The 16,919-nt window shown below is 34.1% G+C and overlaps 1 protein-coding gene across 1 annotated transcript; it reads left to right on the top strand.

Moving 5' to 3' along the window:
- Positions 1-14,224: 14,224 nt before the first annotated feature.
- LOC129233639 (gastrula zinc finger protein XlCGF67.1-like) lies at positions 14,225-16,372 on the top strand (the record flags this gene model as incomplete). The annotated part of the gene is made up of 3 exons (XM_054867613.1): positions 14,225-14,296; positions 14,348-14,521; positions 16,031-16,372. Coding segments are annotated over exons 1-3 (588 nt in total), but the record flags the coding sequence as incomplete, so codon positions are not given.
- Positions 16,373-16,919: the final 547 nt, after the last annotated feature.

Consider the following 16,919-nt stretch of genomic DNA (forward strand, 5'->3'; position numbering starts at 1 on the left):
CAAATAGAATGAAACGGAAAAAAAATTTGCACCCTTCTTCTTATGATTGGTGATTTTCTACAATAGGGCATACGAGGCATATCCATAAAAAAAGAAATAGTGATTAGGATGCGGGGAAAAAAGATAAGAGATTTTGTGGCCGATATCGACGAATACACTTATCATAAAGATCATATGCAGGGTATACCGTGTGTATTTTTATTTCTTATCAATCATAAATGATGGGAATAAGTCATTTGGAAATTTTATATTTAGATGAAATTTAACTGTTTAAAGTTCATAGCATTTTCAATGAAAGAACTATATAATATTTTATGAATTTGATTCATTGCATTACTTTCATGCCCCTCTCCTATTCAACGGCGAGCGCAAAAAAAAAAAAAAAAAAAAAAAAAAAAAAAAAGGCATCGAAGGACATTTTTAAAAATTATATGTAAAGTATTTTAAATGAGAGAAATGCAGGGCCAGATTACCAGATTACCGCACAGGCCAACTTAGCATTAAAAAGTCATGAATTTTTGTGAAAATAATGAAAATTAATTATTTATTAATTGAAAACATACCTCTGTTAATATTGTTAAACCTCCTAATATTGTTAAAAAACTTGATATCCTCTCATTTGCGCGGGGGGGGGGGGGTGACCCAATAGCATCAAATCCTCAAATCCTCAAAAAAAAAAAAAAAACGCACACACAGTTCTATCATTTTAAATGTTCTGCGCGTGTAATTAAAAAAAAACAAAAAAAAAAAAAACATTCATATCCTCCTTTTTTTATCCGCGAAACGGTGGGGGAGGGGGCAGGGGAAAACGTAATTCCATCACAATACGCAAAAAATCAAGTTACGATTACATTATTACGAAATACAGTGATCGCCGCTTATATGAATCACGTTTCATCAAAACAGTCGGCTAATACAATAAAGTTGGATTTTGTTCTGTTTTTGACGATTTGATTCATTAAAGCTGCTGTGATTTGATTAACCATTGATTCAATTAACTAGCGTACACTGTATCTCAAATTTCATTCATGAGAAGCGAGGAATGAAAAAAAATCCATTGCTTCAAAGCGATTTAATAAATTCACTGGTCATTTTCCGCTTAGTAAACTTTGTCATCTGTAAAATAGCGCAACGTATTCAATAATACCTTTAAATAACTTAATACATAATATACGGTCCCCTCATTTTCCTTTTAAACGCTTGATTAGTCACGGGATGAGGAGGAGAATACTTGCGCCGCGCAATGCCACAGCTGCTGTCACAGACCATTCCTGGATGTACTTCCGGTCTTCTGTGGCAATAGCTGTTTTTGTTGTTTAGCGTCACGGGCTTTCCGTGGCAATAGCCAAAGCGTTTTGCCTAACAGTGACATCCCACACAGCTCTGGCTTCGCACCATTGCAGACAGAGTTGCCATGTTTTGGTGTTAGAGGGAGTACTTGAAAAGGGCACTTGGACTGCAGATTTATTTCCGCAAGACGTTTACAAATGGTTCGAGGAACAACTACTACCCTTACATCTGCTTTTATGGAGAAACGAGTCACTGTGGGATTCACGAGCACTTGCCGCACGATCCTTCCATCCTCTCTCCTCGTCGTCTTCCTGGTCACCATGGGCGGATTTATGGGGGGTCAGAGGGGGGCAATGCCCCCCCCCAGTTTTGGGAGGACTTTATGTAGTAACAACACAACTTCCAAAAATTTTAAAAAAATTCATTAGTTTTTCGTTTTTGAATAGTTCAGAAGAGCATGGGTGGATTTATAGGGGGGGGGGGCAAAGGGGACAATGCTCCCCAGTTTTGGGAGGAGTAACAACTTATCTTCCAAAATCTTATAACAAAAAAATCATGATTTTTTCTTTTTTGAATAGGAAATTAAAGTTTATTTTTTTTTTAAACTTAAAATAGCCGTTTCTTACAAAGTTTGAACAATACTGTACAAGTGTATAATCTACTACTCAATTTCAGAGGCTGGAAAGTGCAAATTATTAATAGGTTCTGAAATCCTTGAAAAGAGTTGGCGCAGTATAGCCTAAAAGGGCTCTTGAACCAAAAACCCAATCTAACCAAGCAAACCTTGAAAATAATTGGACAAGTTTTTGAAACTCCTAAGCAAAGTGTGCTTCAATTGTATTCTTATCAAGTGTATAAATTAAGAACTGATCAAATGGATAGTATGTTACTCTCTTGATACCTATTCTCTAAATCTGTGCACCATTTCTTTTAAAGTATAAACTTGCATCACAAAGCACTTTTAAAGTGTAAAACTAAAAAAAAAAAATTACTTGCCTATTATTTCCAATTAACCCTTATAAGACTTCAAAATGCAGAATTTTATATCCATTTTAGATAATTTCCTCCGGGGGAGGAACCCCCGGACCCCCTAAAACTGGAGATATTCTATATCCCACTTAAAAGGGAGCACTGCGTTACTCTCTTAATACCAGCCCCCTCTCATTTAAGGTCAATTTAAAAAGGACAGCATGATTACACACAGTAATGAAAAACGACACAAAAAAAAGGAAAGGAAAGGAAAGGAAGAAGCTTTACGCATCACAGAAAACAGACAAAAACATGGGAGGGGGGAGGAGGGCAATTAAAAATGTTGCTCCAAAAAAAAAAAAAAAAATCCTGCCCCCCCCCCCCCCCAGGAACTCAGTCCTAAATCCGCCTATGCTGGTCACTCCAAACCCGGTTTTTTGCACGTGTCCATTGCCTCCAACAGTTTTTAACGGATCACTCCGAACGATTCACCTGGGCAGCAACACGGCTCGACAAACAGCCTATAATTTTCTGGCAGATGACCAAACCTTTCTCAAACTCGCTTAACTGTGAGAAACGCTTTCTAACTCGTCTACTTGGCATCCTTCACTCATTAAGGTTCTCCAACTATCCGGATGTAATCGTTACATTTATAAATCTTATATTATGCACTGGTTTATCTAGCACCTTTTCCCCGATTTCACCGGTGCTGTAGAGTAAACGGTTATGCGCATTGACACCAAACTTGGACATTTGCATATCAGATGACATTCTTCATATATGCAAAATTTCGCGGCTGTACCTTTCTTCTTTCTTGGGGTGCTATTTTCAATGTTCCTGAGTGTATTTTTACTACCGCTGTGATGTCACATGCATGGAGCTCTGTGTAAGCTTGTTCAAACACGACCAAACAAATACAACAGTTAATGGTTGCGTTCGCAGAGCCCGACTGGTCAACCGATGACTAACGGCAGCGTTCCATGATCAACCGACAACCGCAATTTCAGCTTCTGATTGTTTGATTGAAGCACGTGACATTTTTGATTGACCATTAATGAGTATTTTTTCCTCGCATGTTATTCGTTTGACGTCTTTAGCTGTCATGTGATAAACCGGCTGGTAGATACCGGTCGAGATTGGCGAACGCATCCAGAAGAAGTTCCAGAGATCTTAACTGCAACCACGTGCCATTGTTTACGCGGTCGCCTGTGGGAACTGAGGTTTTTCGTGCTTATCACATGTGTTTTTTTACATATTTCTCTTTCCTTTTTCGAATCATCTTTACTAAATCTGAGAAGTCGTTCTGTTTTGCAATTTTTTAAGCAACTGATCGCCGGCTCTTTGAAGTGTCCCACATTCTTTAAGAAAGTGCAGCATCGATCACCCCACCGAGCATCCAACTGAGTAGTTTGATCGGAACAGAGAAGCGATCCTGGTTTCTTTAACTCAGCAGGTATGCAACCTAATTTTTCGAATAAAAATAGATTTAAAAAAGAAAAGAAAAATTAATTTGAATTTTGACATCTTGAATTCAAATTATGTTTTTCGCAATCACGAGTTGTATGTGTGTGTGGGGGGGGGGGGGGTATGTGTGTTTGTGTCTGTGTGCGGGCACTTGTGTGTAGGTGTGTGTATGTATGTGTGTGTACGTGCGTGTATGTATGAGTTTAAGTGTAGGATATTTAGGGCAATTCCATGATAAGGTCAACCAGATGATCAAATTTTCAAAATTATAATTTCTAAACAAATGAGGTGTCATTTTAAAGGTAAAGAGTTGTATATTTTGGAATGCCTGTCTAAAATTTGATCAGTTTAGTTATAAATAAGTTACAGGAGGTTAAACTAAGGTCAACATCTTGAGTATTTTCAAACCATATTTGGTGACTCCCGAAAGAACTCTATTTTTTCCAAAAAATACATACTAATATTATGAATTGAGATGAATAACCATTTAAAGATACAATGTGTTGCTGGTGATGTTGCAAAGATGTGTCAAAATATAATTCATTTTGATTTGTAAAAGAATTCCTCTGGGGTACATTAAGAGTTTTACTTCCGACACCAAAATGCACAGTTAATTATGCTGAGCCAATAATTTTAAAGCTACATTCATGTATTTTTGGGTACAAAGTAAGAATTTCAATCTCTTTGATTTAACCTATTTTCATTTTGTAACAAATGAATATTATTTACTAAAATCTAGGTGTCGGACGTAAAAAATTTTTTTACGTCCGACACTGTTACATTCCTTTTGAGAACATATGTTTTTCAACTGTGTTTCATCTTTTTTGGCCTTTAATTTCGAAATTAAAGTGAAAAATGCATAAAAAACAACTAAGTGAATTTATTGTATGTACATTTAGGGCTGATAGGGGTAAGTAGGCCCCTTTTGAGAAAAAGTGTGTTGAATGAACGTAATACAGTTGATTAAGATCAATTTTGGATAAATTTGCCAAAAGCATGAGTGGGAAAAAAACTGGAAACACTAAGTGACTGCGTCTGTGTAATGTTGGCTAAGGAAGAACCATTACCAACATTCAACCCATATAAATCTTGATGGTTTTCTTTCAGGTAAGTTTCACAAATAACTAATCACCATCTTTTGTAGCTGAACTATCAGCTATCTACTAAATCATCAAAGCTGTCTTGTATTTCACTAATACAAATATTTCATCAGAGTTGCTTTTGATTTTCAAATCCTTACTGTTATGGGGGGAACCACTTACCCCATAGTGTGGGGACCTCTTATAGCAAAGTTATACCGGGTAATAGGGCCTCTCCTCTGAAAGTTTTTAATAATATTTTACTCAAAAATTCTGATTGCAATATGCACTTTTAGTTAAACTGTACAGGTATGTTTAATGATCATAAAAAAAATATAAATGCTAACCGGGAAACACTTTTTGAAAAATGCTTCTTAGACTCGCCAAAAACTATTTTTCAGGTTTTTTTTTTTGACTAAGTTCTCTGACCTATAAAAAAAATTCCACGTGTCCCAAATATATACAAAACTTATCACTGTGATGAACCATGACATGACCAATGTAAAAAATCATAAGGATATTTCAGTTTTTGGGGGTGACCCACTTACTCCAGTGTCCCCACTTCCCCCAATCAACCCTACTTTTGAATTTACTTTGTAAATTTTGCTCCAGTATATGTAACCTATAATTTACATATTTATAACTGTAATCATTGTTATGTATTTGCATTTAAGAGCAACATCCAATATGAACAATTTACGTCCGACACCAAGCTAAAAATATTTTTTAAATAATTTTATTCCTTATAATATCATTTGAAAACTGAAATATGCTTCAATCATAAGTATACTTTAGAATTATGCTGTTTTTAGCCTACTTTCCCATTAAAATTCAGAAAAAGAAGAAAAAACCATGAAAGAAGGCTTAATGCATCTTAAAAATATCGCGAAAAAACAAAAAAAAAGTCAAAAATAAATAAAATAATTAAATAAATATTGAAAAATTAAAAATTGGAAAGTACGGTATTGAGATGGGGGAAAATGTCTGTCGGTCTGTCTGTCTGTCCCCCCCAATAACTTTTGAATGAATAGTCCAATTCAAACGAACTTTTTTTTGTTCGAAAGATCTCGACAAGGACACCTCATTCCCATATTTCACTTTTTGATTTGAACTATTTTTTGTTCAATTTTGAGCAGTTCAAAAAAGGTTAACATTAGTGCCTTCGGGGAAATTCAAGGCAATTCCGAACTGTGAGACGAATTTGCTTCAAACGAACTTTGTAGGAAAAAGCTTTTGATGAAAAACTTGTATACAAAATATCTTTTTGATTTGAACAATTTTCCGTTCAATTTTGAACAGTTCAAATCCCTTAACATTAGCGCCTACGGAGAAACTGAAAGTCAATGTAGATTCCGTACTTGAAGGTGGATTTACTTCAAACAAATTTTATTGGAAACAGCTCTTGACGCCAAACTCCAGACTCCGACTCCGAGAATTTAGGGGCACCTGGCTCCGACTCCTGTGCCCGACAATTAATCGGACTCTGACTCCCCAACTTCGACTCTGACTTCGTAACTTTGGCAAAAATTTATACACGAAGGACAAATGACTAACACAAAATAAGTTTTCCTGTAAGGTATATTGCACGAAACAACTCGTATCTCTCCTGCATTAAACCAAGTAAACAATCCATGTAAACAAGTTTGAACAAATCTAAGATTGCCTTTGGGTTGCAAGACACAGGTTAGTTTCACCAGGGATGCCATGCTTGAAAAGATATCGCCTCATTAGCGCAGTGTTGCCAGATTGGGGGAAATTTCCCCATTTTGGGGAAATCTGGTGCTCTCTGGGGAAATTTTGGGAAAATGGGTTTTGATGGGAATTCTGTGGGGAAAATTTTTTTTCTTGGGGAAAAAAAACCTCGGAGGAAAAAAGAATTTTTTCATACTTGGATTCTCGTCAAGAAGTAGTAGTTACATTGTTTGTATGAAACAGCGTTGCTTTAGCTTTGCTCAACTTTATGGAATTCGCATTTCACATTATGTGGAATATTATGCTATGGAATTCGCATTAATGTTTTGCGTGAATAACCAGTTGATACGTTAAACGGGTAAAAATAAGTGTGATAATGAACTGGATAAATATATACAAAAATCATAGTTTAAATGTACATACAGAAGCAGAGTAATAAATGCGAGTAGAAAAAAAATATTTGGCTATTTCTTTTCTCACCGTCAGGCGCTTGTATTTGTGACTAGTGGCACCCGCACGACTTTGCCCGCAGTAGAAAATTAAAAGGTCTTTTGTTTCCCTTGTATATTTACAAATAATACATGATGAACTTCTTTCCAATTGGCTTGCCCACACTACGGTTCCATTTTATGATAGCTTGGTAATTTACTCGTCCATCTTATTGCTCGGGAAAATGTTCTTAAAATTGGAATAGAAAAAGAACAAAATCAATTTTTCGAAAAATCGCTTCGAGGTGCACACCTTCATGCTATAAACTAACTTTGTGCCAAATTTCATAAAAATCGGCCGAGCGGTCTAGGCTCTATGCGCGTCAGAAAGATTCTAACAGACAGAGAGATATCCAACAGAGAGGATTTAGCTTTATTACTAGTAAAGGTAAAGAAAGATAAAGAAGACAAAAAAAATGAAAATGGGAAGAAAACAAGTTGGGGAATTTTATAAGAAAATTTGGCTATTTGGGGAAAAAAAAAAATTTCAAGAGACAAAAATATTGGTGGGAATCGGTTCATTTTATAAAAATTTTAGTGTAAAAAATTTTTTGAATTTGGGGAATTTTGACAGAAAACATCGCTTTTTGGGGAAAAGTTGGAAGGGATTTGGGAAAATCTTGATTTGACCATCTGGCAGCATTGGCGAGAAAAATATTTCAATTTTGTGCAAAAAACCGGATGTCGCCAAATGGGGGGGGGGGGGGGGGGGTATATCACATCTGTACCAAATAAAGATTTATTCCATTGAAGCATAACAAACTTCATTATTCTCCAAATTTAAATTTGACTTGTGAATTTGAATTGAAAATAAGTGCAATATATTATATGCATGCACTTTTTTATTATTTGTTAGATCTGTCTTGAACAACATTAAATTTTTTACAACTACTCGGCATTGGCTGAATATCTGGTCAAAATTTGGCCGAGTACTCAGTACGTCTCTAATTTTTTTCATCAGATTTTTCCCCCATTTCAGAGAATTTAAAAAGTTCTTTTTTTAAAAAAAAATTATGTTTGGCATCATGTCAATTTAGTAAGATATTTTAAAAGAAGTTTTGCTTTTTATTCAAGATTTAATAAAAATTACATTCAGTTAAAAGACCTATTTAAAATTGAGAATAATGGCTAGTTTAAATTTTTGTTTAGTTTTAAGTGTCTTGTTTAAAAAAAAAAATGTTAATGACTTTTGCTTGATGTTTCAAAAAGCTACTTATCTAGTTACATAATTTTAAGCCAATATTTACCTAAATTTATACTGAAATTAGATATTTTAGTCACGAAAAAAAAAGGTTTTTACTTTTTAATCATTTCAAGTTCATTCTTTCTCATGGAGAGAGAAAGGAGGGTAAAAACCCCGAACATTTACTAAATAATGTAGATGCCGTGCCCGCCGCTTATTAAAATCACATTCTTTCTGTGGACATTTGATTTTATAGAACGGCTGATTTTATTAACCAGCATTCAAAAAAAAAATGAAAAGTTTTGAAGTTTAAATACTCTAAAAATGAATTAGATTACTTCATTTACTTCTGTATTAAGTATTTCAGAATTCATTTCTGCCATGGGCAGGTAAACGGCAATATCTGCAGAAAATAGTTTTCGAGATATTTGAAGAAACGCGTTTTGTACTCCATACTAACAATGGGGAAATATTAGAATTTGACATCTTTTTCGCATCTTTTTTTCAGCGTAACGCAAATAAGCGAGCTTGTACAATGAAGATAATGTACAACAGATGACAAAAATGCAAAAGAATGAAAAATGAAGAATTTGCAGTTACTGCCCTTTACCTGCACACGGCAGAGTTATCACTAACATGAGGTACAACTAACTAAAGGTATCAACTAAACATGAGGTACATTTTTTTAAATTATTTGCATAAGGATCTTAAAATATAGGCACGTGGTTGTTTGCTTAACAGAATTGGGAGAGCAAAAATTCAATATCGTTTGAGAGTTAACAAAGTGTTTTGTAACGTTCAACATTATATTTTCCTCTTTGTTCTAGAGTGCATCGTACATTACCCAGCACTTTTGTGACACCCATTGAGGAGGCAAATTTGACTTTGAGATTTTTCTCATCTTCTGAGACCGATTTCTTCACTTAGTGCTTCTTTAACAATTTTTTACGTATGATGTCTAAAAGTTTGATTTTTTAAAACGTCGATCGTGATTTTATTAAAAGACGGTTTTAACATGTTTTGGTATTGCAATGATTCTGTTCTTCCAGATTTGATTCTAAAAAGCGGCCGATTTTATTAGTGGCGGGTACTGTACTATTTCTTCAGACAAAAACGAAAAATTATGTTCAGACTAATTTTCTCCATTTTTTAGTTGTTTTTAGATTTTTAGATACAAAAGATTCGAATTTGAGAAAGGCTTCAAAAATTTCTCCATTTTTTAGTTGTTCTTAGATTTTTAGATACAAAAGATTCGAATTTGAGAAAGGCTTCAAATATTGTTCTCTTTTGGAAAAATTAACCTAAAAGGCAGCTTTTTTAGTTGATTCCAGAGAATATTTTATTCATAAAATACAGTGAAATTTCTTAAAAACTTTTATTAGGTCTGGGTTCGCCGATACATATCAAATGATGTATATCACGACATTGTTCATTTCTTATTTATTATTAAAAATAACCAAAGAGTTATGTATTATGTATTTATGATGTATCAATACATTAACATTATAAATACAGCAAAGTAATATAATATTCCTTTTTATATTATATTCATTTTTGTCTTTAGTATTGTGACAATTTTAATTCATGTTTAAAGTCCCTAATTAAATATTAAATGATGGTCAGGAAAGAAGAAAATGTCTTGTGACTGTGCACCGACTATTGCATATTTTTTATTTCTGAATCATATAACTGTAAAAAAGTAGTGAACAGAAGAAAAATGAATGAAACAGCTGATGCTAAATTAACTCTATTATTATTGATAAAAATATACAATCATTAAATGTAAAAAATGAAACGAGCCTTAATTTTAAGTCTACATATTGTTATAATAATATAAGAAATAAAGAGTGTTTTGAGGATGCATTTACTATTTGGAATACTTTAGTTTAAGCTGATTGAAAAAATCGGATATAGATATCAAAATATCCGATATACAGTAAAACCCCTCCTAACGGACACCCCTCATAGGCGAACATCCCTCTTATGCGGACAATTTTTAATTTCCCTGTTCCAATGCAAATAACATTATTAAACCCCTGTCTTGCGGACACCTCTCTATTGCGGACAAAAATATTTGTCCCGTTAGTGTCCGCATTAGAGGGATTTTACTGTATATAAAAAATATCAGATAATTTCGAACCCTGGTCATGATTTTTCATAGTCAAAGAACTCATGTAATGATTTTTCAATAAATACCCATTACCCAGTTAGAAGGTATACAATTATTCTATAACAGTGGCGAATCCAGGATTTGTTTTACGAGGACCTGTTATCATAAATATTTTGTATTGTCTTAGTGAAGCATTGAAGCGAATCAAGTTTACAAGACCGCCTCGTGGTCAAAAAACTGAGTGGTGGTGGGAAAGACTGCTATTAGACTTTTTAAAAAACATATATCGAGATAAAGAGAGTGCACCTTTCAATTTGGAGGATGGATCATTAGGACTTAGTTTGCAACTTGAGAAACGGTTAGCTGTGTATACCTAGTTTTTAGAGCTTATTAAAATGCATAAATAGCCTAAAACTTAGAAATCCACATTAAACTGAAAAAAAGGCTTAACTCCCATGCAAATTAAGCCCTGCATTACTAACATCTCAGGGGCCAATCCAGGATTCCCCTCCCCCCTCCCCGTACCTATTTTTTCGAAAGTACGGCATCAACATTCTATTTTTGTGAAAGTCTTTCTTTTCTCTTTTCAACATTTAAAGAAACATTCTAATTTTTGAAAAAGAAAATTAAAACACCTAAAATTATAGTTCAAAAAGTGTAAAAGTCATCTACTATTATTTCTAACAGGTTTTTTTTTATGGAGGGGGTGGGGTGGGGGGACACTAAAAACCTCAGAGGTACGAAAAATACCATTGTACCCAATAGGCTCTGTACTTTGTACAACTCAGGAAACTGTCAGAAAACTGGCCCCCAAAAACAGATGCTAAAAGATTGTGATAAAATTGCCTAAATGTGTTTTGGCGAGAAACGACTTAAAATGAGTAGAAACACTATGAAATGATCATTATTCAAGCGATTGTCCAGATAGATTAGCTTAGCATTTTATTTTATACGTAAATTTTGTTTTAAACAGAGAAACAAATTAAACAATTTTGCAAATTTCACAACAATGCCGATTTTTGTAAAACTTCTGAATATTTAATTTATTGTTTTTGTGACTGCCGATTTTCAAAATTAGTTTTGTGGCGCTGTTGATTTTATTACTTAATTTTTGTGAAAGTACTGATTTTAAAATAAGATTTTTTTGAAGGTGCAGAAAAACGGCAGTAAAATCAGCCTGTATTGGGCCCTGCACCTGATCCAGAAAATTACGTTGTATAGTCGGAAAAAGATAATCAACAATATGGAAAATTTTGAAGCCTGGAACTTTTCAAAATTGTAGTTCCCCTAAAGATGCTTTTTTGACGATCTCTTTTGATGTTCAGAGAAGGAATTGTTCCGGGAATTTTATGAAGGGCTACAAGCTCAAAGACTCTTTGATCAAAAGCTTTTTGAAAATCAATATAAACAACATCCACACACCTTTTGTTATCTAAAAACCTTATCACAGAAATGCAGTAAATTTACTTCATACAGAAATAAATATACAGTAAAACCTGTAAAGTTGACCACCTGCCTGTATTGACCACTTTTGTCGGGAACGGAATTAGTCCTATCTTGTATAATAACGGAAAGCCTCTGTAACTTGACCACTAATGTACACCAAATTTGGTTTGGAGTATTGTAAAAAAACCTTTGTAAGTTGACCACTTGGTTAATTTTTTTAAACTTAATTAAGCAAATTATTATTATTATTATTATTATTTTATAGCTTTCCAAGAATAATTTTAATGCTTTGATGCCAGACTAGCATTTTACCTACTAAATAAAACAGCAGCATATGCTACTTATTCTCCAAACTTGGTTTTATTTTGTTGTTTTATTTGAGATACTGTTTACTGTTCAATGAAAACAAGTGTCAGTAAAAAAGTGCTTTTTTAATCTTTTCTTCCAGTTGGAAAGTTATGTGGCAGCACTGGAATTGTGCTAAAGAGTAAAGTTACTTATTTCTGGTGCAAGGCATTAAGAGATATGTCATTTTCAGCTGCCTTTATAAACTAGGAGAGTCCAGCTTGTTACTATTTGTGTTATAAGTTTTACATAAAATGGCTTCAAAAAGAAAGTTAGTTGAACTTGAGATTGATAAAAAGTATGAAATATTAAAACTAATTGAAAAGGGAGAAAGCCAGAGAAAATTAGCTCACACATATGGAATTTCTAAAACTAGTGTCTAATATAGTAAATACAAGGGGGGGGGGAAATATTTGAATAACATTTTTAATTATTGTTTCAAAGTAATGTTAAACCATAAGAGTGAGTTAAACAGAAAGAGTAAGTGTCAATTAGTCAAAAAATGAAAACATGATGCAAGAAATGACAAAAAAAAAAAATCACTTTCACCTTTTATAAGTTGACCACCACAGTGCTGCACTGCAAGTGGTCAACTTACACAGGTTTCACTGTATTAATAAATAAATGTAGCAATTAAGTAATGTTATAACTGAATTTTTATGCATTGAATTCTGATTGTTTTTTTTTTTTTCCTATTAATATGATACACAATTTAAAAACGTTGGTTTATTATTCAGTTTACATGATTTAGTGTTGAATGTAAGTTAACAATCTAGAAAATTCATTAAACTAACTGCTGAAAAGTTTAAGGTTTTTATCTTTTTTTTTTTAGAATTTTTAAAAACTTCTTAATTCTGGTGTTAAGAAATGATTAGACACCTTGTCTAAAGATAATTTATACATTTTTCAATGAAATTTCTGCTTTGTAAAACAAGAAATTCCAGTACTCGCACTTGGTCCAGTTTTTTCTTTTAATGCAATCAGATTTAATTGACTGTCTGTGTCTTTACTCTTCTTATTTTGCGAGTATAATATTCAGTATTTTAATTTCAGGATATGTAATTTCAAGGAAAATAAATAAATCATTTGAGAATAATAAATAAAGTATACCAGAGTACGTTTTTGCGGAATTTTTTCAATGAGTTTTCTAAATTTTATGTTTTAACGTAGGAAATTTTTGACATTTTGGTTTTATGAAGTAGTTACTGGAGTCAAAACTGGAATATTCAGTTCTTGCTCAGTTTGCGTTTTCAACCGTTAAAAAAACTATTTTTGAGTTCAAGTTGGTTGCATAAACTTGCCCATTACCTGGGGCACGTTTACGCATATTTATTTTGACATCTAACGTGGTTCTGCTTGTGTTTTGAACGTAGTATCTTACCGTCGTTAAAATAGAGCAAATTTATTACAGATTGTATTGTTCATAAAATAAGAGCGGAACAGGCACGAAGACAGCACTACATGATAGTAAACTATAAGATACAAATTTGTAACTCAATTAGAAAGTTAAGCTGATTTTCAAAACTAATTAGCCTGAAATTACTAGAAAGTTTTGAGACAGTTCACAGCGAAAAACCGTCAGGGCACATTCAGAAGTAAGCCACAGTAAGAACGTGCGTAAAGGTGCTCAAACGTCAATGCGCAAACTAGCCCCGTCGCCAAGTTTGGGTTTATTTTTAGCCTGCAACAATATTTATTAACATTTCAATATATACAAATACAATTCTCAAAAAAGGATAAAATTCTGGCAATTTTTATATATTTGTTCTTTCTTAATAACTAAGTATTATGTTTATTCACAACAAGCTTCAAAACGTTCAACTCAAAATTTACCCGACTAGTTAGAAAACAGATTATTCTTTCTGCATGCTACTATTGCAATCACTAGTGCCATGGGAGCTACTCCTTCCCATAACCTTGAGCTCCTTCTTAGACTTCTTCCGTTGCATAAGCAAGTGGAAATGGAGGCGATTCTGTGTGCATACCGCCTCAAGCTCATGGGTCTCTGGAAGTCCCCTGGTTACTTGTCTCTGTACGATAAACTGTGTGCAAAGACTAGTAAGCATCCGTACTTTACGATGCCTTCTGACTGGATGTTAAAACAATTCAGCTTTAATGCCAATTATAACACGGTTTCCTTCCAGAGAGCAATGGAAGGATGTACAGGATATCATTGGCAATGCACACGAAAACTGGTTTACAGATGATTCCAAGACTGCATCCGGAACTGGTTCTGGTGCATACTGCAGCAGCAATAACACAAATCTGTGCTTCTCATTAGGAAAGCTTGCTACTGTCTGAAACTTTAGCCATATTGGCTTGTGTAAATAACTGCCTAGATCGAGGCATAAGCGGGAAGGTTATCAGAATCATCTCTGATAGCCAAGCTGTGTTGAAAGCTCTCAATCGTAACTGTTTCACTTCCAAAACAGTTTGGGAGTGCCATAATGCACTGGTAAGACTAGCTGGCAGTAATAGGGTTTCCCTTTACTGGGTTCCTGGTCACCGTGACATTCTGGGTAACGAATTGGCAGATCAGTTAGCTGAGCAGGGCTCCAATGTACTGTTTATGGGACCCGAGCCTGTCCTCTGCCTGCCCTACACTGCAGTGAGGACTACTGCAAAGAACCTTCTTATGGATGAATCGTATGGCCTGTGGCTTCAGTCTGAGTCTCAAAGACAGGCCAAGACTCGGAACCAGCAGCCTCCCTGGCTCAGGTCCAAGGAACTGCTTACCTTGAGTGGAGATTTGATGAGATCAATAAGTCTGTTGGGTTACTAACTGGACACTGCTCTCTTAATAGGCATCTTAATCTCATGGGTGTTACTGACAATCCTTCCTGTAGAGGATGTCATATGGCTGATGAAAGCTCAATTCATGTGCTATGTGAATGTGACTTATACTCTGCACAAAGATTTGAGCACTTGGGATACCACTATGTAGATCCCGGAAAACTGCCTAAAATTTCGGTTAGGCAACTGCTGAGATTTATTTCTGTTACTGGGCTCCTTTAGTAGTCTAAGCAATGATAGTACAATAGACCTGTGGTCTCAGTGCTTGCGCTGGTTTCAAGCGCCCCCTTTTCACTTCATACTTCTGCATGCTAGACTAACGCTCGACTGATGCTCAAAAACTGGTGAGGATATTTGCTTGGGAGCTGCATCAATATGTTATGACTGTTGGCTCTCCAGTTATAATTCGTTTTGAAAAAAGGGCACTGCGTAAACGTGCCTCGGTCTACCCTTAATAAAATTTAAAAAAATTTCTCAAGTAAATTCTACTGCAGATAAAAAATGTTTAAATATCTAAAACATTGTTTTCTAAAAATTAGCTGTGCAAAAATATAAGACTTTCTTTTATTTTGAAAACTGTATACATAATGCTTTTCCCCCCAGTAGAATGAAATACTTTTCTGTTTTTAGATTGGAGTTAATTCAAGGGGACGAGTATGAGACCACAATTTAGTAGTCTGATCTTGTGACTATCAATCCTTCAAATTTGAAGCTTAAAATGCATATGAAGTTTAAAGACAAATTATATTCATGCGAATATTGTGGAACGACATTTAGTGACATTTCGACCTTAAAAGTTCATTTAAAAATACACACTGAAAAAAAACTGTATTCTTGTGAAATTTGTAAAACGTCGTTTTTTCTTAGTGGAAATTTGATGAGCCATTTAAGGATACATACTAAAGAAAAACCATATTCGTGTGAAATTTGTAAAAAGTCATTTGTTCAGAATGGAAATTTAAAGAGGCATTTGAGGACACATACTAAAGAAAATCCGTATTCTTGTGAAATTTGTAACAAGTCATTTGTTCAGAATGGAAATTTAGAGAGCCATTTGAGGACACATACAAAAGAAAAACCATATTCTTGTGAAATTTGTAACAAGTCATTTGTTCAGAATGGAAATTTAAATAGGCATTTGAGGACACATACTAAAGAAAAACCATATTCTTGTGAAATTTGTAAAAAGTCATTTGTTCAGATTGGACATTTAAAGAGCCATTTAAGGACACATACAAAAGAAAAACCGTATTCTTGTGAAATTTGTAACAAGTCATTTACTCAGAGCGGAAGTTTGAGGAAGCATTTGGAGACACATACTACAGAAAAGCCACATTCTTGTGATATTTGTAAAAAGTCATTCTCTGCTAGTGGAAACTTAAATAGCCATTTAAGGATACATACGAAAGAAAAACCATATAGTTGTGAAATTTGCAAAATGTCATTTTCTGAGAGTGGAAAACTAAAAAGGCATTTGGGGACACATACTAAAGAAAAGCCATATTTTTGTGAAATTTGTAAAAAGTCATTTTCTCAGAATGCAAGTCTAAGGAAGCATTTGAGGACACACACTGAAGAAAAACCTTATTCTTGTGAAATTTGTAACAAGTCATTTTCTGAGAGTGAAACTTTAAGGAGACATTTGAGGACACACACTAAAGAAAAACCTTATTCTTGTGAAATTTGTAAAAAGTCATTTTCTGTGAATGGATCTTTAAAGAAGCATTTAAGGACACATACTAAAGAAAAACCGTATTCCTGTGAATTTTGTCAAAAGTCATTTTCTGAGAGTGGAAATCTAATGAGGCATTTGAGGACACATACCACAGGAAAACTATAATCTTGTGAGATTTGTAAGAAAATTATTTTCTAGGCATAAAGGTTTGAAAGTCCATTTGAGGACACTACAAAAGAAAAACCATATTCTTTTTAAATTTCGTAAAAATTTCCTCAGAGTGGAGGTTTAAAAAGCATTTCAGGGTGCATAGTGAAGACAAAGTATATCCTTGGACGATTTATAAAAAGTCATATTCACATATATAGATCTGAAAGTTTATTTG

Source organism: Uloborus diversus, unplaced genomic scaffold (assembly GCF_026930045.1).
Source record: "Uloborus diversus isolate 005 unplaced genomic scaffold, Udiv.v.3.1 scaffold_574, whole genome shotgun sequence".
NCBI classification, from domain to species: domain Eukaryota; kingdom Metazoa; phylum Arthropoda; class Arachnida; order Araneae; family Uloboridae; genus Uloborus; species Uloborus diversus.